This window comes from Anabrus simplex, chromosome 3, assembly GCF_040414725.1.
Source record: "Anabrus simplex isolate iqAnaSimp1 chromosome 3, ASM4041472v1, whole genome shotgun sequence".
In the NCBI taxonomy this organism is placed as follows: Eukaryota; Metazoa; Arthropoda; class Insecta; order Orthoptera; family Tettigoniidae; genus Anabrus; species Anabrus simplex.
Window position 1 is genome coordinate 7374740 of NC_090267.1, and position 27177 is coordinate 7401916.

The 27177-nt window shown below is 38.8% G+C and overlaps 1 protein-coding gene across 1 annotated transcript in view; it reads left to right on the forward strand.

The window, feature by feature from the left end:
- LOC137498975 (hemolymph lipopolysaccharide-binding protein-like) overlaps nucleotides 1–27177 on the forward strand; it is a 76267-nt gene that overhangs the window by 25056 nt on the left and 24034 nt on the right. The window contains exons 3-5 of the mRNA XM_068226911.1: nucleotides 14146–14281; nucleotides 17256–17396; nucleotides 19929–20168. Of these exons, the coding sequence (XP_068083012.1) occupies nucleotides 14146–14281; nucleotides 17256–17396; nucleotides 19929–20168 (517 nt within the window). The remainder of the gene's footprint in view (nucleotides 1–14145; nucleotides 14282–17255; nucleotides 17397–19928; nucleotides 20169–27177) is intronic.

The window sequence follows — 27177 nt, forward strand, 5'->3', positions numbered from 1 at the left end:
TTCATGTGAAAAGCACATTTTATTTATTTACATATATTGTGACCTTTCGCGCATCTCTGAATTCTTGGTTCTGGTTCAAAGTTATGCCTCGGCTGGTGCCATGCGGAGATGTAAAAGATTCTACTCAAGGGACGTGAAGGTTCAACGAGTTAGGTCACAAAATCTCACCGTTGGCCTTTATTTTAGATCTGACTGACGTATGAGGATGTTTGTGAATTAATACCTTAACCTAAGGCATCATGATATTACCTTATTCTATTAAACGAGAAATTCGAAATATTTATTTTCGTGGGAGGATGTTCCTTTTAATAATCATATTCGGAATAAAAATTACAATATTAATAAGAGTAAAGCAACACAAATGGACGTCAGTAGTGATTGAACATAAAATTAATCAAAAGAAAACAATTCTAATCCCTGACTGTTGTTAGGATTCAATCTTACATCATCATGTACTTATCATAACACGTTGGTCGCAATAATAAAAACTATCTTTAAGATTCGCAAGAAAATCAAAATATAACCATCATTAGCATTGCTGAAGGCTTAATTTAACACATACGTTCGTCACTCATCACATCTATCTTTTATCTCACGGTTAAAATTACGGAATCGTGTTTCTTTGGCACACCTATTCAATGATTTCAAAATACATGTCTTAATATCCCGTTATTAGTTTGGAATTACCATTCAATTCATCAAAAATTTAGCTAAACAACTTGAACCCACCAATAACCTGTTCATATCGCTATCGTTCAGGTCAAAAATGATCAAAGAAACATAGGACAACATTACAATCCTTCAAAAACATTAAACTTGGGCAATACAAATGAAATCAATTTCCTCTGAATTCCATTGGCAGCTGCACCTAAATAACAGATATCTGAAAATACAATCATCACCAACTACAACGACTTAATATCTACGATGACAGCCACCCTGGCATCCTCCGTGAAAGAGACCTAACAAATCTACTTCAGCTCTAAGCGCAACTCTATGATCTCTAAGAAGAAATTAGCTAGCAAGGAGATCAATCTACACACTACTCACAAGTAGAAGTTACACGTTCCATCTGTGACATGATTCACATCTGCATGGCGTCATCAACTAATGAAGATCTTATATCATCCTCCGATATTGTATCTTAAATCAAGGTATCTTTGACGAACATCATACAAGTGTCTCAAAACATTATCGCAAATATTACCTTTATGGCTAAGTAGTCATTAATCATTACTACAATCAAATTCATATGCTTGACGAAAGCAATCTTCACAACGACAAATATCACCGGGACTTCTAACACTGAATGCTTAATCCCAATGAAACATTCTTCAACGATCCACATAACATTAATCACTCGCATTATTCGACGACCCTATCACAATAAACCTCTTATCATTTTATACACAGATCATGCTCAACGAATTCTCATTACATTTCAAACATACTCAGGCAGCTTATATTACGAAGACTATTCATCCTAATACAACTATTAACACAATATTACCGCGATAATATCACTATCACATTCGCGAATACTACGCCTAATATAAAATATTATCGTAGATGACTCTAAATCACGCACACATAATTACTACACGATTCCTTTCAAAACATATGCCTGAACCGTAAATTAAACTGAGGTTAATTTGTAAAGACACAACCTTAACACATGCGTCATCCATGCTTAAATTTTACCAGCATAACACTTACTAGTGGCCGCTTAGATTCTCATAACACAACGTGAAGCAGATCATAACTTTCAGGAGTATTCACAATATTCGCACCCATCGTAAGATAATGATTGGCGACTAAACGGTTGCATTCAAGTTGTGTCTATGCATGTCACATTTTTGACATCATGAAATTATACTACTCTACTTCAAGCAACTACATAGCAGGATAAATAAGACATTTATTTTGAGTACTTATCGGCCGCTGACTTCAGGAGGAAGACACCTCTCATTCTCCGGTCTTAGTTGGTATCCATCCCAACACTCCTCAAATCATTCAAGACCGTGTCTTAAGTTAGTTATCCATGCTTGGATTTATGAATGTTACCGAGGTAACGTTTTTAGCCTTCCCCATTTATGTTTTGGACTGGCTAGCGCTATAGAAATTTGTATCACATCATGCTCATCTTTCGAACTTGTTTCTACGACTAATTCTAAGTTACTGGAGGCCATACTCCTAACTTATTCTTTTGACTTGCCTAAAACTCTCTGTTCCATTTTATTTCAAGAACTGCCTGTTTGTGTTTCGCGTATTCTGTGCCAAACAGCGGTAAACTAGTGTCTGCCTTCTGCGCAAGCGAGCCAGGCTCTAGCCGTGCCTATGTCGCTGGCAATCAGGACTAGCGAGGATTGTTACTTAATGAACTTCTCTCTCTGGCTGGTAGCGGCCCGTTGTCTGTTGGAAGCTATCATGGCGATCAGAAGCGAACTTCATTGTGGCTCTACGCGAGCAATGTGTGTAACCATGGATTTGGGATAAAACCGTTGATGTGCGAGGATGTTGTTCATCCTCAAGAACTTTATTTATATTTAGAACTAGCAAATGTACCCGTGCTTCGCTACGGTATTCTACATTGTATACGGATATCGACGTAAATACTGTGCGTGCAGCAAATGAGATTGTTTTAAAATTGCATGTCTCTTAGCCTTATCCGAGAAATAGCATGGGGAGGTCCCCATACGTTGTTTCCAATGTAAAGTGAGGGTTGCGGAGTTGTGATGATAACGCCAGGCTCACTTGCCTACTGCCATTCACAATCGAGTTGGCAAGTTTACATTATAATTGCAGGCCCCAATGCCTACTGCGCGGTCACAATCGATTTGGGGAGTTTTAGTTACAATGGCAGACCCATTTCCTACTTTCAGACAGGTTACAGTTGAGGAGTTTTTATTATAATACCAGGCAACTTCCCTACCACCAGTCAAAATTGAGTTGTGCAGTTATCATTATAATGACAGTCCCTTTTTACTGCTGCTAGCCAGCTTACTGCCAGTCACACAGAATTAGTGAGTTTCCATGAAAATAGCAGGCCACTATGCCTAATGCTAGTCAAATTTAAGATTGGAACATTTGTTTATAATGGCGGGCACCCTGGCCTAGAGCCAAACACAATAGAGTAGGGGACTTTCGAACAAAACTGCATGATCCCTTGCCTTCTGCAAGACGAATCGAAAAGTGAATTATTCATTAAAATGGTAGGCCCTCCTTACTAATGCCAGTTACACAGGAGTTGGAGAAGGACCCCATTCCTACTGCCAGCAGTCAAAGTCGGTGTAGGGAGTACTGATTACAATAGCAGACACATCCTTTCTCGATCGCTACAAATCGACATACAGATGGACATACGAAAGTATATGAATGTTTACAATATTGCAGACCTTCATTTACAGATTAACTGCTGCTAAACGGTACGTCATATCGACAAAGGATTGTACCGTAAGGCGCAGTATTTAGCGATCTAAATGGCTGGTCCTATGATATTTTCTCGCATCTAATCTATTCATGGGTCAGATTGAATCAAAAACGTTGAATAGGTTGAAATTTGTGTAAGAATATCTTACATTGCATTACTTTTCGGATAATTATGTGACATAGCATTTGGCTCACATATGGGTACTGGGTGGGCCTATGTTCGTGTAGAGTTTGATCATACTATCTTTCCTGTAAGTGATTGAAATGATGCACATGAGAAGAAAAGGTTTAGAAATTAATTTCCATTAAGGCAGGTAGATTTCCATAAAGTTTGGTTGTGTGTACTTTGAGGGAGTTCAAAATCACGGTTTCGGTTTCGTATAAACCCCCAATTAGTTCAGGGATTTAGAAACAATATTTGCCCTAAAACCTCCCCAAAGGACAGGTGGATTCTAAATATGAAGTTTGGTGGAAATATATCCAGTAGTTTTCAAGTTATAGAAGGACAGACAAACAGACAAACAAACAGACAAACGGACACCAAAGCTAAAAATGATGCAGATGGTCATAATTACACCTGAAACGGATAACTGTACGGAAATTTCGCCAAAATAATCAATGTACAGACACACGGTCGTTACGATTTTATTTTTTGCGCTAAAACCTACCCAAGGACAGGTGGATTCTAAATATGAAGTTTGGTGGTAACATATCCAGTAGTTTTCAAGTTATAGAAGGACAAACAAACAGACAAACAAACAGACAAACAGACAAACAGACACCAAAGATAAAAATGATGCAGATGGTCATTATTACACATGAAACGGATAACTGTACGGAAATTTCGCCAAAATAATCAATGTACAGACACACGGTCGTTACGATTTTATTTTTTGCGCTAAAACCTACCCAAGGATAGGTAGATTCTAAATATGAAGTTTGGCGGAAATATATCCAGTAGTTTTCAAGTTATAGAAGGACAGACAAACGGACACAAAAGCTAAAAATGATGCAGATGGTCATAATTACAGGTGAAACGGATAACTGTACGGAAATTTCGCCAAAATAATCAACGTACAGACACACGGTCGTTATTATTTTATTTATATAGATGACGGATAAGCATGAGCACGTTGAAAAGTGCAGACTTCCACTTCGAGATTCATATCTCCTAAACGGTTTATGATATTAAGAAACGGTTTGGGCCATCAGACGCCTCATTTATCGCTCTACATGTTTGTTTCTAAACCATTTCCTAGTATCTCCCATATTCAGGGGGTAAATTGAGATCAAATTTTGAATAGGGTGAAATTTGGGTGCATTTTTAACATTTAACATTACTTATTGCCTACTTATGTATAAGCTAGAATCATGAAATTTGGTACACATATGTCCCTTAATCGTGCCAATGTGCGCACACAACGTGATGATCCTATCATTCTTATAAGTGTGTCAAACAATGAAATATACTTGTAAAAATCACCAAATTTACGAACAATCCAGAAATACGGCCAAATTTAACGTATAAGGGAGAGAGATACGACAAAATGTCACAGGACCAAAGTTGTAGATCACTCCGAATTGAAGGGACATTGTGCCATCCGTTTTGTGATACGACTTACCGTTTAGCCAAAAAATAGCTCAAAAGGAATGTCTGCATAGTCATTAAAATTGCCTCCATATTTCGATATCTTTGGGGGGTAAAAAGTGAAAAATTTGAACATCTTGGAATTTTCCCGTCGGTTAGGGACCAAAAGCTATAATTTCACCAAATTTCAATTGTCTACTTCGTCTGGCAGGTTGTGCCGCCAATTTGATTTGGGGGGATAGGGGATAAAAATGAGGAAATTCTCGAAAATTTTTAAGCCCACGAAACCTTTAGGTTATCGTTTTGGATATACTATACGACTGTGTTCTTATGCTGAGCCCAAAATTTGAGCTCCCCCAGCGTGCCCCCTTCAGGGAATTTTGAGAATTTCCGATTTTTCTAGGGATCCTGGGGGCATCAGTTTCCTCCGTACCAAGTTTCAAATTTCTGAGATTTCTGGAAGTGCATCATTAATTCACGTCTTTTTTCATTTTTAAATATTTATATATACATCGCTCCAGCCCGACTTGCTTTTATATATATAGATTGGTTATGCCTCCTACTAGTGGATTAATTACGACTACGGCGAATAAATTTGTGAGTATGTAAACAACGCGTCTCCAGAACATGGAAACTAGATTGGAACTGTAGGTTACATTTTCATGCATCTAGTCTTCATCATCAATGGGTCTGTGACTTCAAATAATCTTCCTCTTCCAAAATTTTCCGAACTTTAAGCGGTGTTTTGGAAATCATCGGATGCTTGAAATTAATGTAATCATTTAAAAATGAAAGGAAGGAACATTTCAGTTTTGGTAATTTTCCTACTGAAACATGGGTCTCTCATTTGTAATTTTCTAAAAGTTTGCTCCCAAAATTTTGGCTATTGTTATGTTATATTTAAAGTAATGTTCTCGGGAGTTACGGGGTGGTTTTGTTTCGCCCCAAAGAAATGTATAATTCATTTGTGTAATGCCTGAAAGAGTTCGCACAAGCGTCTATTTCTAGTTTTCAGTCCCTTGTTGATTCTTTTTATTTTGGTGTCATGCTTTCTCTCTATTTTACCTTATTTCTGTTTATTCATTATCCTTGAGTCTCTTTTGTTCTTTCTCGTGTTCGATTATTGTGGGATCCTTGGGATTGGTGCCTCGTAAATTTTGCCTGCACCGTAACGATGGCGACGTTTTACGAATTTTTATTGATTGTTAATGATGGTTGGACTTAATGTTGAAGGTGGACTTTTCCTTCGGAGCATGACTTCGACATTCTGCGCTATTTTTTGGGTGTACTCGGATTCTTGATTGGTGTTTTAATTACCCTTTCGGGGAATCTCCGTTTATTTTCGTCCGATTTTCTGTTGTGGTTTTTCGGCCTATTTCGGGTTCATAACTGAGACCTTTTAAAATCTTGACGCTTGTGAAAGCTCATGGCAATAAAATTGAATTTCGTCAAGTGTTTTCTGAAACTTTAAATTTAATTCCAAATATTGTTGGAAATTCATTGAGATTGCAGATAGGTAAATTAACTCCTGCCGTAGGCCTACTTAAAAAACCAGATTGTTTTCTTTTAGTTTGTTTAATTGATGTCCGTTGTTGAATTTGTGATTTTACCTTTATTTTCTTCTTTTAATTTCCTAGTTATCTAAGTTTTAATTAACTAATTCATTTTCTTCGTTACATTGCAGCTCATTGAGCCTAATTTAATTACATTGCTTTTCTCCCTGTTGTTAAACATTCTTCTATATTTTAAAATTAAATTCCTTCATACTCCATATCCGGTTGGTCTTTCTTTCAATTAGTTGTACCAGTTAATACTGTACCAGTTTTATTCTAGTATCCACGGGAACTTTTGTTATCTAAAGGTAAGTTTTCTTTACTTGGTAATTATTTTGGTGTGGCGTATGTGCCCAGTGCTTAATTTCATCCTTATGTATTTATTTACCTTGTCTTGTACTCGTACCAGCTCAAAGGACGGTACCGGCTGGTGCAATGAACATCTTCATTGGTACTCGACATCATGACACCTGAAACTTGTAACATGCTATTAGGTACACACATGAATATCATTTACACTATTGTTATCCAACACTGGCCTTAGTATTTTAGAGAGAATCAGATATATATATTTCCTCTTTACAATGAATTATTCTTATTGCTAATGACAATATCGCAATTAAATACAGATTCTCATATGATTCCCTTCTAAACCGTGTTCAACCCTTCTAATGCTTATACAATCCCTTCAATAAACTGTACTATTCTCTTTTTTATTAACAGAAGCTAATGCTAGACTGCAATAATAAAAGTCGGTTTTCATTTGAAGACTCTTCCAATATGTTTTTGACGTTAAACACGTAACCTCTTTGATACAGAGTGCTCCTAACAATCACTGACATTGGTGTACCAGTCGACTATTTCATTACGAGTCTCGATTCTCGAATTATATCCGACTAGATAGATAAGGTATGGCCACCATATATAGATTGAACTTGATCCATTTGATCCAACTCATTCCATGGCCTCCGATACATAATCCTATCATTGATGTTTCTCTCCATTTATTTACATTTATTTATCCTCTGCCTGAAGATACTGCGATGTTTATTTAATTCTGTATTTCGTGCTACGACACCCTTTCATCAACCGTAACTTAATGAGATACCACGGGGTTCTGAGCTGGCTGGTACCTTCAATCCTTTGTCTGGTATTTATTTGGTTGAGCGAGTTATTTGAATTTCTGACATACTTGGATGTGTAGTAACTGGACGTACGATTTCATGAACTCCCAATGTCTCTAATCCAACATTCCTTGGAATCAGGAATCAGCTCCACGTACAAAAACCTTTTGGGCTATGTCCACTGGACTTAGCTTGCAAAACCGACCGTTCATGATATCTCCGTTATTAAACCTCCTGTCGAAAAATACACATGAGAAAAAAGTTTTACAAACGGATTTCCATCAAGGTTGATCGATTTCAAGTCAGGTTAGTCTTGTATATATTATGGGAGTGTAAAGTCACTCTTATTATTTATTTATTATCCACGAAAAAGCCCTATTTTGTCTAGCATATTAGGGCTGTAGGTTATAACTAGTTAACAAATATTACAAACATATAATACAAAATTTTTGAAGTGAGTGATTACACACACAATTAATTAAACTGGGAGAAAAGTAAAACTATTCTTAATTTTTTCTAAAATAAACTGCATAAACTTAAAAATTCTTTCAAACAACAGATCTTGTGAAATATCCTAAAAATAGGTTTGACTAACATTACTGTACAACAATTTAAGTGTTGTTCCAAAATATATCTAGCTTTGCTGAAGAATGGACAATCATAAATAATTTGAGTTGCAGTTTCCTTATCTCCACAAACACAACTGTTATTACTACTAATTTTGAATTTATATAAATAAAATTTATATTTTCCGTGACCCGAAAGAAACTGAGTGCTGTTGAAGTTTGGTTTCAATAAAGTGCAGTCCAAACGGTCCTGTACCGTGGGAAGAAAGATTGTTCTTGTAACTTTACCCTTATTACTTGAGTTCCACAACTTTGACCTTTCACTGACTGTGAATTTATATAATTCACCTTTCACTTTTGATATAGGGGCTCTTTTATATACAGTTCCATTGTCATTAAATGCTGCAAGTTTAGCAAGCTCATCTGCTCTTTCATTACCTAATAGATCTTCATGCCCTTTAACCCACTTAAAACAGATACAGTATGTCTTCCATACAGTGAGAGATCTGTTCTAATGCTACATGCCAAAATTTAAATTATATTTGTTACTTATAGATTTCAGAGCTGCTTGCGAGTCACTATGTATACATCCACTAAACTTCCTCTCTTTTATCCACTGAACTGCGTATTTTATAGCAAGAAGTTCTGCTTGAAAAATGGACCACTGGGAGGAAAGTTTCATAGTCTTAAAATACATTTCTGCTTCATCTTTGTACACAACAAAGGCACTTCCTACTACAATCCTCTTTGGGTGTTCCTGAGCCATCTGTGTAAACTTGTAGAGAAAACATTCAGTGATAACATGACCACATTCAAGGATATTTACTTTTTGCTCAATATCATATTCTTGTATTACCTTATTGCATTGTCTTCCTTTCTTAATGTTAGTCAATTCAGCTTTGGCTATGGCTTTCGAATGTTCTATACCAGCTATAATAAAAGCAGCATCTCTAGATATTGTTCTATAACCTCGTTTTATCCTGAGTATAAATCCTCTCTGAATTTGTGCAAATTTACATTGAGCCCATTTCTTCTCCAGGATATTTTGATATGCTGAAGCACAATATAATATCATTGGCTCAAACAATCCATGATATATTATGCGTAAGATATCTGAATTCAGACCCCAAGATGGTTTACAAGAAATAGATAACCCTTGCAAGAATTTACCAGCCTTTTCAGCTAAGCACTGAAAATGAGGTTGAAAAGTTAATTTACTGTCTATTATGACTCCCAAGTAAGATATTTTGTCTGGAAATATTAATTGTTTTGAGTTCAATCTGATCTTTGATTTCTTCACTTTTCTTTTTCTTGTTATTAACATGTGTGTTCAGTCTTCAGCCCTAAGGCTGGTTGGATCCTCAACAACTCTGCCATCAGCTGTCATAAATGGCCTAGGCATCACTGAAGAGTCGTACTGGGGAAATGAGGAGCGAGGTAGTTTCCCGTTGCTTTCCTCACCGAGCCAGAAGTTGCTATTACATATCAGTCTGCCATGACCACTGAAATGCTGCAACAACCGACCCTATGAGCAACGTTTTCACACCATTCATAGCAGGAATTGGCTGCAAAAGGAATGGCATTACTAGCATCGCTCATACCTCAGTCACTTTCCTATTGTCAAAGCCAAGGATAAGACAGAGACAGATGAATGAAAGTAACAAAATTGTTCTAGCCTTTACCAGAAGACATAGTGCACTGTAAACACTAGGTCCTGCCAGCAAAGGCATGTTATTAACATTGCAGTAGTTTTGTTAGGATTAAATTGTAATTTGTTATCACATCCTCACTTATATATGATTTCTAAAGCAGAATTTGTTGAAATATTCAATTCCTTCGCAGTATTAGCCTTAACCAAGAGAAGAGCATCATCAGAATAAGCTACAATATTAAATTTTGTGGAAGAGGTTGTTGCAGTAAATCATCATGTAGTATAGTCCAGAAAGCTGGAGGACATCCCTTAACAAGAGTCCTAGTTATTGTTAACTGTACACTGCGATTACTAAAATAACTCTGTGTTAATTCTTTGGACAGGCTTTAATTTTTAGTTGATGAAGAATCTTGGACCACCATGCATTATCAAATGCACCAGAAAGGTACAGAGATACCAGTAAGCGAACTTGCTGATGTAAGAAGATTTCCTTAGCCCAGTCAACAACATATGTTACTTAGTCTTCTGTAGATCTTTGTGGAGAAAATCCAAATTGTTTATCACTCAAATAATTGTTTGCACGAAGAAAATGCATAATACGATCAATTAACAGCTTTTATAAAAAATTTCCAAGCAAAGCCAACAGACATAATGGTCGGAATGCATTGACGGCAAATACATTTTTAGCAGGGGCGGTTCCTCCATAAGGTTGCAGGTTTGCGCTACCCCCATTATATTTTTATGTTTATTTTAGGTAAAGTTTTATCATTTGTATTACTCAACTACTGTATTTTCATTCAACAAGACAAACCTTTCAAGAGCTTGAAAGAGCAAATATTGACTACAGGAGACTACAAGCCGGTATTCTTATATGTTCACTGCAGGAGCAGAAAAGTTTGCGGCAGGAAGTCAACCTGAGGTAGGATGAAACTTGGGCTGCTCGAGGGGTGCGCGGGGAAAGAAAAAGATAGGCGTGGCTTCTTATACATTGCTTAAATGGAGGTTTATCAACCTGGCTCCTCGTACCACGGCCCACTGGAACCCTCGCTGCGCTAAGGAGCTACCTAGAGCGACGCATCAAGTCGGCCGTGGCTGGATATATAACTAATATCTCTAAATTTGATAATAAACACCGCCATTTCTTTCAGTATAGTTGTGAGCTTTGTTATGTGCGTACAAGCCTAGGAGCTTATTGATTTCACTGTGTAAACATTCGTGTCAGCATGTGTGTGTTTTTATTATTGTGTGTTTTTATCAGTTAGTGGTATTTTACCAGATCATGAATTCGGTGCAGTCTTTAATGTCTGGGCCGTTTCCACAACGGACTGCCGAGGAACAATCCGAGGTGAGACGAATGGGAAGACCCACGCGACGTTTAATTTCGAAAGCAGATACGTTACAAGAGGACATTTTTTCAATACCGGAATTAGGCTACCTCAAAGTGTTTCATTTCAATATGGTAAAATAATTTTAAAACAAAAAAATGTTAATGCGTTATAGTAATATTCCTGAAAACAGAAATGTAAAATTTTTGTTTTATTCTTAATAATAAAAAAGTATTGTTGATGTATCTAGATTTGAATAGCCTGTAATCATATTATAGCATTGGTAAAAATTGTGCACCACTGAACTTTTAAACCACAAGCCGCCACTGATTTTTAGCGTTTTCCTTAGGAATCACTTTGACTACAGATTTCTTCCAGCAGGTGGGAAAGAAACATAACTTGAGGCACATAATAATAAGAATTACCTATAAAAATAGACGCAAGACAGTAATTAATATGTTTAACAATATTGGCTGAAATTCCATCTAGTCCAGGTGCTTCTTGGTCGTTCAAGTTAGAGATAATTCGGTCCACCTCCTTATTCCTGAACACAAGGTCATCTTCAGTATCTGGTGAACTAGCAGCAAAATTGGATACAATCTTCTGAAATTCATTGTCATTGTCTTCTACCGAGAAAAAAACGGTTCATCAAAACACATGCTGTCACTATTTCGGTTCCCTATACACCTCCAGTCACTTGCGGGAATTTGAAATGGTATGGGCCTTAAACTCTACCTTTGGACAGGTGGATGCTAAATATAAAGTTTGGTTGCAATATATTCAGTAGTTTTCAAGTTATCAGAAATACGCTCTACTCACACCTACTCTTAAGTCCGGTGGAGACGTACCGAAAAACTGTCCGTTAAGGACATCTCCCTTATTAATCCTCGTATCGAAATGATGCACATGAGGAAAAAAGGTTTAGAAATTGATTTCCATTAAGGCAGGTAGATTTCCATGAAGTTTTGTTGTGTATATTTCGTGGGAATGCAAAATCACGGTTTCAGTTTACTATAAACCCCCAGTCAGTTCAGGGATTTAGAAACAGTATTGGCTTTAAATCCTACCCAAGAACAGGTGGATTCTAAATATGTATTTTGGTAAAAATATATACAGTAGTTTTCAAGTTATAGAAAGACAGACAAACAGACAAACAAACAAACAGACATCACAGCTTCAAAATATGCAGAAGGTCATCATTACACCTGAAACGGTTAATTGTACTGAAATATCGCGAAAATAGTCAATGTACAGACACACGGTCGTTACGATTTTATTTATATAGATAGAAAAAGAAGATACAGACAGCCCCAGCGTTCGCTCACATACGGAAAATGTTAGAAAAACTCATGAAGCTCAGAATGAAAAAATTAAAGATATAAAATAACCCAAATTAATTTAATACAATAAACTCGAAACTTAATAATATAGATAGTAAACGTTTACGCTTAGAACAAAGTACTCAAATCCCTACAAACAACACTAAATTCAACGTAGCTCAACTTATACCTATTACCATTTGTTGTAGTAGTTTAATAAAAACACAGAGGAAGGAATACTCTTCTCATTAATCAACAAAATTAATTTGTTTTACACTTAATTACCCTCGGAATTATACATTTAAAAATCCTTACCTTTAATTTACTAAACAGCCTAGTCTTCGCCCGAGCCAATCACCCTTCGCTATAACCCTAATTATTATCATTTATATAACCGATAATATAATATTATTAGTAAATAATTGAAGGTGATAAGCATTTGGCAAAACTGGCGAAACGTCTATGAAATCCCCCGCCCACCCCACAACAAGAGCAGTAATTTTCGCAGCAGAAGAAGTGGATTGACGTTATCCGATGACATATTTTAGGAGACGATTCACATATTTTAATGAATTACTTATTTGCCATTGAGGCTTTATCTCATGTTGATCCATGCTTATCGTCAGCTGAGTTGGATCCAGACACCGAACTCTGCTGAACAGCAGCACAGCGGATTCCTGTGTACACTGACTGAGCACGCTTGCCCGCTGCTCAGAGCTCTCACGGTTCAGGCGAACGGAATAGCCAATCAGATTGCTACATTTTTACTTAATGATTTAAAAATCTACGGCAACAAATTCTTATACTTTTAAAGACACCCTGCGAATCTATAAGCTTTCGTCAGAATGCTTTTCCGAACAAAACACATTTATGCGCAACTTCCTCGTTCAACCTTAGGACAATACTTTCTTCGTCAATGAAATGAATTCGCCAAAAGTTTCTTGCGAGCGAGCTTCACTCGGCCACATTGATATTGACCTCCAGAATTTCGCGAATCAACAGTCAGTTCAATGTCTGCCAAAACACAAAGATAATGCGAAAGCAATTAAATTGAACAGGAGTTTGTCTTAGTGGCCAATGCATATCCATTATTACACGGTAAATGCAAGGGTTGGGATTTCTGATCATTGTATTAGAACGTAAATATATTTACTCTGATATTCTACGTGTCCCTTAACTGCTCCACTGAGTTTCCTTGAAAGTGGCCGATCAGAATGCACTTTGATTGGCTGTTGATTTGCTGAACTGCTAACGTCTGGAATTGTCCGCCCCGCGGTGTAGGGGGCAGCGCGTCCGCCTGTCACCTGGCGGCCACGGATTCGATTACCGGCTGGATCAGGTTTTTAAATTGTAAATTATTAATAATCCTGGCCTTGGGGCTGGATGTTTGTGTCGTCCTTAACGTTTCTTTCCTCACATTCAACATTTTACACTTCCGCCATTTACAAAATGCACGCAGGTTCCTCACATATACTGCAGCAAGTAGGGGTACAAGATCTTTCTAGGTCGGAAGCTCAACATGGCACAAGCACTCCAGTGTGAGGCGCTCCATATTCAACTTGTACCTGAGGACTTCATTCTTCGTTGCAGGTTGACACTCGGCGGTTCATAATGAAGGCGAACCCAAGGGAATTAACCGTGAATGTCCACCAAGAAACAAGATTATGTGGCAGCAAGGAAAGTGAGCAGATGGTCTCAGTGACGTTTGTGTATCCGTCATTACATGGTAGGTCAAATGGTTGGAGTATCTGATAACTGTAATAAAAACTAAATATTTCTACTCTCCTTCACACTCAGTCTCATCTGTAGGCAGAACCCCCTAGTGGGACGTGTTGGTGTCCCTCCTTTGTAAAATCTCGAGGCTCTCAACTAGGGAACCTTGGTTGGCAGCATTGCTTCTCCTCATTTGTGTCAAATGGATGTAATTAATGCTGTGATCAAAGTCCACGAGACAGGGCACGCGATTACAAGAACCTGGGAGGAATGTGGAGGGCCTCTGATGATATACTGTACTAATATTGTCCGAATTGGCTGAAGATCATGGTGAGATTTTGAATGGAATGGACAAGTATTGAAAACCGAATTCGAAATTAAAGCAAACAAACGCGGTAGAATATTCTACTATTAAACTAGGACGTGTAATCACTAAGTAGAGTTACGTAGGAAGTAATATAACAAGTGAACTCATCACAAACAGAAATGAAGCCGGCGCTTGTCCCGTACATGAGAGCGAAGCCTACTCGTGAACTACCTTGAGATTGTGCAGTTACTTTCAAGGACACCCCGCATGAAGGTGAGCTACATTTAACAACATACCGGCGTTTCTGCCAATCATACATTACTGGAAGTACTGGGAATCAAACCCGGGACTACAACAGAGATAGTAATGAAGTTAAGATTGCTCAATCAATCAACAGGAAACGGTAAGTAGACGAGGAGGGAAAATCGGGAGTAGACTGAAAAGACAGGTAGAGTAATGTTTAAAAGGAAAGAAAGTGAGGGTTAAGGTATTAAGTCAAGAAAGCATTTCACGAGACGTACCGGTGAGTAGTCCGAGTTACTCACTGTGGGTAGAACACGGAGGGAAAATGGGGAAGAGTGATGTATTACGGAGGAGGTGAGAGATAAGAGGAAACGGAAACGTTGAGTAGAGGATCGGAAGAAGGACGTTAACAGTCATGAGGGAAGATTAGGGAGCCAAATACTGGAGCGGATCTAATGAGCTGGGTGGGGTCGAGGCACTGGTTATGTGGAACTTTGTAGGGAAATTCAACCCAGGAATTAAATTAAGGCAGATTTTGAGGAAAGTAGAATAGGAGGAGGGTGACGAAAATGTGGCATTTCTTCAAGTTGGTTCCAAAAACGTAAGGAAAGTATGAATATGTACCAACATTGTTGTGGATTTGTGGGATCTTGTTATAGCAGCACGGCAGAATTTAAAAGGAACGGATACTGTGTAGTAGGGATGCGGAAAAGAGGGCGATCGGAGATTTTAATGAGACTATACAATGGATATGAGGGAAACTAGAAGAGAGGTTTGTAGCTACTGCGGAAACTCACAATAGATGCCGGGGTAATACATAACAGTTTAAACGATTTTTTTTCGTCTCGATGTAAAAGGAAATCTTTTTGGTGACATAGATAACAACCGAGCTCATGGGGAGGAGGAGAAGGATGTTGGTGAAATTACTCCTTAGGAAGTAAGAGGGATTGTAAATAAACACCGTTGCCATTAAGTGGCAGGAAAATACGAAATTAGACCTGAAATTGTGAAATATGTAGTAGCAAGGCAGGGATGAAATTGGTTAATAAAGTAATAGGATTAGCATTGAGTGTTAATAAAATACCCACTGACTGAACAAGATCGGTAGTTACACCTATCAACGAGTATAAACAAGGGAACAGGATGGAGCAATAGAGGTATCATTATAGGCAAGGTGTTCACTGTCCTTGTGGAAGGGAAGGTGTGATCAGTGGTCAAGAGTAAGTTGGATGAAAGCCAGTGTAGTTTCAGACCTCGGTAGGACGTGAGGATCAGATTTTCAGTGTTCGCCAGGTAATTGAAGCATACTACGAGAGGAATAGTCAGTTATGTTTATGCATCGTAGATATAGAAAAGGCATATAACAGACTACCGAGGAAGAGATATTTGTTGTACGAAGGGACTATGGGATTAAGGGCAGATTATTAAATCCAGTCAAAGACATGTATGTTTACAATTGAGTTGAGTGGAATTGATGCTTGAAATAATTCTTGGTTCTATGCACTTACAGGGATAGACAAGGCTAAAGTCTTTCCTTTTTGTTGTTCATAGTTTACATGTATCACCTACTGACAGAGACCTGGAGGGATTTAGTTAGGTGGAAATGTAGTTAGCAGTTTGAACTATGCTGACAACTTGGTCTTGATGAAAGATTGCGTTGAAAACTTGCAGTCTATTATCTTGGAACTTGAAAGTAGGTGCAATGAGTATGGTATGAAAGTCTTTCAGGGCTAAAATGATCAGCAGTTAAGGAACCTACAATAATTGATTTTCAGGTTGGGAATACAAAGTTGAAACAGGTAGACAAATTCAGGTATTTAGGATATGTATTCGCCCAGGATGGACAATGAGATTGGTTCAAGATGAAGCAAAGGTACCGCAGTGGCTTCGCAGGTGTGATCAACGGTATTCTGTTAAGTCGGCTCCCGGACGATGCCGCCTTTACACCTGTCTGTTTTCAGGCCAACATTGCTTTACGAGAGAGAAAGCTGGGTCTAATCAGGATGCCTTATTCATAAGTTAGAAATAACAGACATGGAAGGAACTAGAACAAGAATGATCGCTCTTACCAACAGGTGGAAGCAACGTCAAGATGGCAGTCAGAATGTGGTGATAGAGGCTAAATTAGGAGTGAATCGATTGGTGAAGCTGCACGCATAAACTGGGTCATATGAGGTGACTGGTGTAGGACAGGTTACCCACGAGAATAATGAACTCGATCATGGAGGGTAAGAGAAGTAGAGGGAGACCAAGAAGACGATGGTTAGACTCAGTTTCTAACGATTTAAAGATAAGAGGTATAGAACTAAACAGGGCCACAGAGCTAGTTAGGAGTAGAGGATTGTGGCGGCGTTTAGTAAATTCAGAGAGGCTTGCAGACTGATCGCTAAAAGGCATAACACTATTATTAACATGTATGTGCGATATTTTCTTCCAGATATCTCGATACCTGGAGCTATAAATCCGACTTCACCTTCTTCTACTACTGCACCTTCTGCTACTACTACTACTACTACTACCACTACTACTACTACTACTACTACGCCTACCACCACACGAAAGTCTTGTCCCCATTCGGGTGAGTAATAAACTTTTAATGGCTTACAGAGATTGTATATGTAGATTGCATAAAGCGAAACACCAGTGGGAAGTGCCTACCGCGGTACAACGTACGGTGTTTATAATATTAGTGACCCTACACGAAGTTATGCTTCTTGAACATTTAGATCCTGTCTTTGAGGTGGAAAAACCAAGGCTTCAGTCATTGTATTTCACAATATATTCCTTTGTGGTTGACGCATTCGAACAGAACCCAGGAGACGTTGCAAGTGGTTCGCTTTTCTAGTCCTATATGTCAATAAATGTTCATCGTCGAAAGAAGCAAAGAAAACGATGGAATTTTTATCATAGACAAATCTTAAAATGGCTTCGATTAGCACAAGACTTTAAAACACTTCTCTTCGAACCTTTTCCGGGAAAATCGCACAGTCTAAAGCGAGGACCAGAATTGTGCATAAAATGGGGATAGACCGTTCCAATTGGCGCTTGAGTGAGAAACAAAGAATACTCTAGCAGTTCAGTCACTGGTCGGAAACAAACAAACAAACTCTGTAGTTACTGTTGAAAGTGATAACATTGAGCAATTATATTTCACAATACCTCGATGAGACTAGCTTCAGCTCGATGCGACAAACAGTTGCCAAGAGACTGAACTTCGAATCTGTGGATCAAGTTCAAACCGGCTGCTTAGTTTCATGTCGTCAGGGCGGCGTAAAATGAATGTGCCTCCTGGTTTCAGATATGCTGATGTGATCGGTGGAGATGGATTCTTCTTTGAACAAGCTACGGTGACATGTTGTTGAACTGAAGGTGCTGAGTACCTGCGTGTATGTGAGATGTAGTACCCGTCATTGCGGCTGTTGTGCGAACAACGGACGCGTGAAGGTACTTGAAACTGCAGACACCAACAATCATCCAACAGGGAAGAACATGAACAGATAAAACGACTAATTTGTTCAGAGACAGTTGGTAGCATTTGCAGCTGACGTAAATACACCTGCGATCTAAACGATATTAACATGGATGCGACATCGCCGCCTTGATTTACAGAAGTGTCGGCAGAATTCTATAGGCTTGTGACCACCATTCCCCACTTAGGAGACGCTATGTGTGGCACGAGGCTTGGATTAGAGAGATAGTGTGCTCGAATCACACGTTCAGCATCCCAAAAGATGAATATCCGCGGCTTCTTGGTTACGTGTGTATTTATGTCTTAGCTCCAACCTCCCCATTTCTGGTCCTTTCCTACGGTGACATTATCTGAGTTGTGCAGGTAGAGAATGAAAGTAACAAGAAACTAGTCCACGGGACGTCCAAGTCAAGTGTTTTTTGCTTTACGTCGCACGGACACAGATAGGTCTTATGGCGACGAGGGGATAGGAAAGGCCTAGGAAGTGGAAGGAAGCGGCCGGTACAGCCCCGGCGTTTGCCTGGTGTGAAAATGGGAAACCACGGAAAACCATCTTCAGGGCTGCCGACAGCGGGGCTGGAACCCACTATCTCCCGAGCTCGGTCAAGTCAAGTGCATTGTCATTTGTTTCTATGACGTGATGAGCTCTGCAGAACGCCCGACGAGAGGTTTGGTCCTGGATGTAGGCTGTTGTTAGCTCTTCGCGCGGTAACACTGTTTATTTACTTGTATCTGTACCCAGCAGTTTGCATGTCTTGTGCGAAGTTCCTTGGCTCCATCCACAAGTTAATTACAACGCTGAAATCTATTCTCCGGAATCGTGCGACAATTCTCAACCAAGCCTGGATGGAATGAGCGTAATTTCAGATTGTGTAGTACTGTAGAGTCCTTGGCCCGCTTCCAAGTAATGGCGCTCTGCATGAAGAATCACTAAACCCGTTCATGATATCTCTATTATCATCTTCGCTGTCGGAAAGGTAAAAAATGACTGCATTTCCACACTGCAGTGATCCGTACACAGCATCTCACGGGACTTGAACTAAGAATCTTCTGCATCGTACGATATAAAGCTCCCTCTGTGGATCAGTCAGCCTCCGGGTCACAAGGTAGCGGGTTCAAACCCGGCAGAGGTAGTCCATTCGACACTCCATGGCGTACGATGTCGGCAAGTCAAAGACACATTTCGTGTTTACCGGACAACATTCATTAAAACTCAGCCATCTAGTGGTCCTAGAGTAAAGCTCAATGTCGAAATCGACGAGAAGGCTGAGGCTGAGGCCATACGATTATCATTATTATTGTTTCCGACTCCGTGGCTAAAAGGTTAGCGCGCTGACGTTTGTCCCAGGGCGTCCCGGGATCGGTTCCCGGTTCACCCGAAGCAGGTATTGCATAGAGCAATGCAGAGGTTTTACTGACACTACTCCCGGCATATTTGCTTAAAAGTTAAACTATGATTTAATTATCCCTTTTTTTCGTTTGCTAGGAGTAAACTAGAAAACTATCATAATATTGACATATGTAGCAATGTACTTTAGCCTAGAAAGTAAAAGTTAGAAATACTGCACCCGGCCACGCCTGAGATAACACGCTAGCTGGGACTAGGATATAATGCTATTAAAATGTTCTAACTGTCCACAGGATACCACCTGTTTCCAGAGTTCAACTGTTATAAGGCATTCCCTTCAAGAGATGAAAGGAAGACCTGGAGTGACGCCAGACAGCAGTGCAGGAGTGACGGAGGAGACCTCATGGTGGTCGATTCCGTGCGAGAGAGGAACGACGTGTACATTCCACTGTTTAACAGTGTCAGCTGGAGTTCAAAGCCATGGTTGGGAGTTTACATTCCCGAAGATGGAGACGGTTGGATGACTGTGAAAGGTAAGTTGAATACCGATCTCCTTAGCACAGTTTCTACACAGGAAATACTGGATTTAGAGCGGAAAATAGTTGTCATATTAAACAACACAACATTCGAAAGTAGCATTTAAATATCCCGATATGTATAGGCTATATATGGAATCTTGTATTTCTAGTTAACGATGTTCCTTCAGACACGAAGCCCTCTTTGCATACAACAGTGTCACGTGACGAGTTTGTGAACGTTGTTGCAAGATGTGTGAGAGTTACCATGGTATGATTTATACTTGTCCGCACGAATGTCTAACAGATTTTTGAAAAGATGAATAATGTGATTTTATCTATATATATAAAAGCAAGTCGGGCTGGAGCGATGTATATATAAATATTTAAAAATGAAAAAAGACGTGAATTAATGAGGCACTTCCAGAAATCTCAGAAATTTGAAACTTGGTACGGAGGAAACTGATGCCCCCAGGATCCCTAGAAAAATCGGAAATTCTCAAAATTCCCTGAAGGGGGGACGCTGGGAGGGCTCAAATTTTGGGCTCAGCATAAGAACACAGTCGTATAGTATATCCAAAACGATAACCTAAAGGTTTCGTGGGCTTAAAAATTTTCGAGAATTTCCTCATTTTTATCCCCTATCCCCCCAAATCAAAATGGCGGCACAACCTGCCAGACGAAGTAGACAATTGAAATTTGGTGAAATTATAGCTTTTGGTCCCTAACCGACGGGAAAATTCCAAGATGTTCAAATTTTTCACTTTTTACCCCCCAAAGATATCGAAATATGGAGGCAATTTTAATGACTGTGCAGACATTCCTTTTGAGCTATTTTTTGGCTAAACGGTAAGTCGTATCACAAAACGGATGGCACAATGTCCCTTCAATTCGGAGTGATCTACAACTTTGCTCCTGTGACATTTTGTCGTATCTCTCTCCCTTATACGTTAAATTTGGCCGTATTTCTGGATTGTTCGTAAATTTGGTGATTTTTTCAAGTATATATCATTGTTTGGCACACTTATAAGAATGATAGGATCATCACGTTGTGTGCGCACATTGGCACGATTAAGGGACATATGTGTACCAAATTTCATGATTCTAGCTTATACATAAGTAGGCAAAAAGTAATATATAATGATAAAAATGCACCCAAATTTCACCCTATTCAAAATTTAATCTCAATTTACCCCCTTAATATGGGCGATACGAGGAAATGGTTTAGAAACAAACATGTAGAGCGATAAATGAGGCGTCTGATGGCGCAAGCCGTTTCTTAATATCATAAACCGTTTAGGAGATATGAATCTCGAAGTGGAAGTCTGCACTTTTCAACGTGCTCATGCTTATCTGTCATCTATCTATCTATCTATCTATATATATAAAAGCAAGTCGGGCTGGAGCGATGTATATATAAATATTTAAAAATGAAAAAAGACGTGAATTAATGAGGCACTTCCAGAAATCTCAGAAATTTGAAACTTGGTACGGAGGAAACTGATGCCCCCAGGATCCCTAGAAAAATCGGAAATTCTCAAAATTCCCTGAAGGGGGCACGCTGGGGGGGCTCAAATTTTGGGCTCAGCATAAGAACACAGTCGTATAGTATATCCAAAACGATAACCTAAAGGTTTCGTGGGCTTAAACATTTTCGAGAATTTCCTCATTTTTATCCCCTATCCCCCCAAATCAAAATGGCGGCACAACCTGCCAGACGAAGTAGACAATTGAAATTTGGTGAAATTATAGCTTTTGGTCCCTAACCGACGGCAAAATTCCAAGATGTTCAAATTTTTCACTTTTTACCCCCCAAAGATATCGAAATATGGAGGCAATTTTAATGACTGTGCAGACATTCCTTTTGAGCTATTTTTTGGCTAAACGGTAAGTCGTATCACAAAACGGATGGCACAATGTCCTTCAATTCGGAGTGATCTACAACTTTGCTCCTGTGACATTTTGTCGTATCTCTCTCCCTTATACGTTAAATTTGGCCGTATTTCTGGATTGTTCGTAAATTTGGTGATTTTTTCAAGTATATTTCATTGTTTGGCACACTTATAAGAATGATAGGATCATCACGTTGTGTGCGCGCATTGGCACGATTAAGGGACATATGTGTACCAAATTTCATGATTCTAGCTTATACATAAGTAGGCAAAAAGTAATATATAATGTTAAAAATGCACCCAAATTTCACCCTATTCAAAATTTAATCTCAATTTACCCCCTTAATATGGGCGATACGAGGAAATGGTTTAGAAACAAACATGTAGAGCGATAAATGAGGCGTCTGATGGAACAAACCGTTTCTTAATATCATAAACCGTTTAGGAGATATGAATCTCGAAGTGGAAGTCTGCACTTTTCAATGTGCTCAGGCTTATCTGTCATCTATATATATAAAAGCAAGTCGGGCTGGAGCGATGTATATATAAATATTTAAAAATGAAAAAAGACGTGAATTAATGAGGCACTTCCAGAAATCTCAGAAATTTGAAACTTGGTACGGAGGAAACTGATGCCCCCAGGATCCCTAGAAAAATCGGAAATTCTCCAAATTCCCTGAAGGGGGCACGCTGGGGGGCTCAAATTTTGGGCTCAGCATAAGAACACAGTCGTATAGTATATCCAAAACGATAACCTATAGGTTTCGTGGGCTTAAAAATTTTCGAGAATTTCCTCATTTTTATCCCCTATCCCCCCAAATCAAAATGGCGGCACAACCTGCCAGACGAAGTAGACAATTGAAATTTGGTGAAATTATAGCTTTTGGTCCCTAACCGACGGCAAAATTCCAAGATGTTCAAATTTTTCACTTTTTACCCCCCAAAGATATCGAAATATGGAGGCAATTTTAATGACTGTGCAGACATTCCTTTTGAGCTATTTTTTGGCTAAACGGTAAGTCGTATCACAAAACGGATGGCACAATGTCCCTTCAATTCGGAGTGATCTACAACTTTGCTCCTGTGACATTTTGTCGTATCTCTCAAGCAAGTCGGGCTGGAGCGATGTATATATAAATATTTAAAAATGAAAAAAGACGTGAATTAATGAGGCACTTCCAGAAATCTCAGAAATTTGAAACTTGGTACGGAGGAAACTGATGCCCCCAGGATCCCTAGAAAAATCGGAAATTCTCAAAATTCCCTGAAGGGGGCACGCTGGGGGGGCTCAAATTTTGGGCTCAGCATAAGAACACAGTCGTATAGTATATCCAAAACGATAACCTAAAGGTTTCGTGGGCTTAAACATTTTCGAGAATTTCCTCATTTTTATCCCCTATCCCCCCAAATCAAAATGGCGGCACAACCTGCCAGACGAAGTAGACAATTGAAATTTGGTGAAATTATAGCTTTTGGTCCCTAACCGACGGCAAAATTCCAAGATGTTCAAATTTTTCACTTTTTACCCCCCAAAGATATCTAAATATGGAGGCAATTTTAATGACTGTGCAGACATTCCTTTTGAGCTATTTTTTGGCTAAACGGTAAGTCGTATCACAAAACGGATGGCACAATGTCCTTCAATTCGGAGTGATCTACAACTTTGCTCCTGTGACATTTTGTCGTATCTCTCTCCCTTATACGTTAAATTTGGCCGTATTTCTGGATTGTTCGTAAATTTGGTGATTTTTTCAAGTATATTTCATTGTTTGGCACACTTATAAGAATGATAGGATCATCACGTTGTGTGCGCGCATTGGCACGATTAAGGGACATATGTGTACCAAATTTCATGATTCTAGCTTATACATAAGTAGGCAAAAAGTAATATATAATGTTAAAAATGCACCCAAATTTCACCCTATTCAAAATTTAATCTCAATTTACCCCCTTAATATGGGCGATACGAGGAAATGGTTTAGAAACAAACATGTAGAGCGATAAATGAGGCGTCTGATGGAACAAACCGTTTCTTAATATCATAAACCGTTTAGGAGATATGAATCTCGAAGTGGAAGTCTGCACTTTTCAATGTGCTCAGGCTTATCTGTCATCTATATATATAAAAGCAAGTCGGGCTGGAGCGATGTATATATAAATATTTAAAAATGAAAAAAGACGTGAATTAATGAGGCACTTCCAGAAATCTCAGAAATTTGAAACTTGGTACGGAGGAAACTGATGCCCCCAGGATCCCTAGAAAAATCGGAAATTCTCCAAATTCCCTGAAGGGGGCACGCTGGGGGGCTCAAATTTTGGGCTCAGCATAAGAACACAGTCGTATAGTATATCCAAAACGATAACCTATAGGTTTCGTGGGCTTAAAAATTTTCGAGAATTTCCTCATTTTTATCCCCTATCCCCCCAAATCAAAATGGCGGCACAACCTGCCAGACGAAGTAGACAATTGAAATTTGGTGAAATTATAGCTTTTGGTCCCTAACCGACGGCAAAATTCCAAGATGTTCAAATTTTTCACTTTTTACCCCCCAAAGATATCGAAATATGGAGGCAATTTTAATGACTGTGCAGACATTCCTTTTGAGCTATTTTTTGGCTAAACGGTAAGTCGTATCACAAAACGGATGGCACAATGTCCCTTCAATTCGGAGTGATCTACAACTTTGCTCCTGTGACATTTTGTCGTATCTCTCAAGCAAGTCGGGCTGGAGCGATGTATATATAAATATTTAAAAATGAAAAAAGACGTGAATTAATGAGGCACTTCCAGAAATCTCAGAAATTTGAAACTTGGTACGGAGGAAACTGATGCCCCCAGGATCCCTAGAAAAATCGGAAATTCTCAAAATTCCCTGAAGGGGGCACGCTGGGGGGGCTCAAATTTTGGGCTCAGCATAAGAACACAGTCGTATAGTATATCCAAAACGATAACCTAAAGGTTTCGTGGGCTTAAACATTTTCGAGAATTTCCTCATTTTTATCCCCTATCCCCCCAAATCAAAATGGCGGCACAACCTGCCAGACGAAGTAGACAATTGAAATTTGGTGAAATTATAGCTTTTGGTCCCTAACCGACGGCAAAATTCCAAGATGTTCAAATTTTTCACTTTTTACCCCCCAAAGATATCGAAATATGGAGGCAATTTTAATGACTGTGCAGACATTCCTTTTGAGCTATTTTTTGGCTAAACGGTAAGTCGTATCACAAAACGGATGGCACAATGTCCTTCAATTCGGAGTGATCTACAACTTTGCTCCTGTGACATTTTGTCGTATCTCTCTCCCTTATACGTTAAATTTGGCCGTATTTCTGGATTGTTCGTAAATTTGGTGATTTTTTCAAGTATATTTCATTGTTTGGCACACTTATAAGAATGATAGGATCATCACGTTGTGTGCGCGCATTGGCACGATTAAGGGACATATGTGTACCAAATTTCATGATTCTAGCTTATACATAAGTAGGCAAAAAGTAATATATAATGTTAAAAATGCACCCAAATTTCACCCTATTCAAAATTTAATCTCAATTTACCCCCTTAATATGGGCGATACGAGGAAATGGTTTAGAAACAAACATGTAGAGCGATAAATGAGGCGTCTGATGGAACAAACCGTTTCTTAATATCATAAACCGTTTAGGAGATATGAATCTCGAAGTGGAAGTCTGCACTTTTCAATGTGCTCAGGCTTATCTGTCATCTATATATATAAAAGCAAGTCGGGCTGGAGCGATGTATATATAAATATTTAAAAATGAAAAAAGACGTGAATTAATGAGGCACTTCCAGAAATCTCAGAAATTTGAAACTTGGTACGGAGGAAACTGATGCCCCCAGGATCCCTAGAAAAATCGGAAATTCTCCAAATTCCCTGAAGGGGGCACGCTGGGGGGCTCAAATTTTGGGCTCAGCATAAGAACACAGTCGTATAGTATATCCAAAACGATAACCTATAGGTTTCGTGGGCTTAAAAATTTTCGAGAATTTCCTCATTTTTATCCCCTATCCCCCCAAATCAAAATGGCGGCACAACCTGCCAGACGAAGTAGACAATTGAAATTTGGTGAAATTATAGCTTTTGGTCCCTAACCGACGGCAAAATTCCAAGATGTTCAAATTTTTCACTTTTTACCCCCCAAAGATATCGAAATATGGAGGCAATTTTAATGACTGTGCAGACATTCCTTTTGAGCTATTTTTTGGCTAAACGGTAAGTCGTATCACAAAACGGATGGCACAATGTCCCTTCAATTCGGAGTGATCTACAACTTTGCTCCTGTGACATTTTGTCGTATCTCTCAAGCAAGTCGGGCTGGAGCGATGTATATATAAATATTTAAAAATGAAAAAAGACGTGAATTAATGAGGCACTTCCAGAAATCTCAGAAATTTGAAACTTGGTACGGAGGAAACTGATGCCCCCAGGATCCCTAGAAAAATCGGAAATTCTCAAAATTCCCTGAAGGGGGCACGCTGGGGGGGCTCAAATTTTGGGCTCAGCATAAGAACACAGTCGTATAGTATATCCAAAACGATAACCTAAAGGTTTCGTGGGCTTAAACATTTTCGAGAATTTCCTCATTTTTATCCCCTATCCCCCCAAATCAAAATGGCGGCACAACCTGCCAGACGAAGTAGACAATTGAAATTTGGTGAAATTATAGCTTTTGGTCCCTAACCGACGGCAAAATTCCAAGATGTTCAAATTTTTCACTTTTTACCCCCCAAAGATATCGAAATATGGAGGCAATTTTAATGACTGTGCAGACATTCCTTTTGAGCTATTTTTTGGCTAAACGGTAAGTCGTATCACAAAACGGATGGCACAATGTCCTTCAATTCGGAGTGATCTACAACTTTGCTCCTGTGACATTTTGTCGTATCTCTCTCCCTTATACGTTAAATTTGGCCGTATTTCTGGATTGTTCGTAAATTTGGTGATTTTTTCAAGTATATTTCATTGTTTGGCACACTTATAAGAATGATAGGATCATCACGTTGTGTGCGCGCATTGGCACGATTAAGGGACATATGTGTACCAAATTTCATGATTCTAGCTTATACATAAGTAGGCAAAAAGTAATATATAATGTTAAAAATGCACCCAAATTT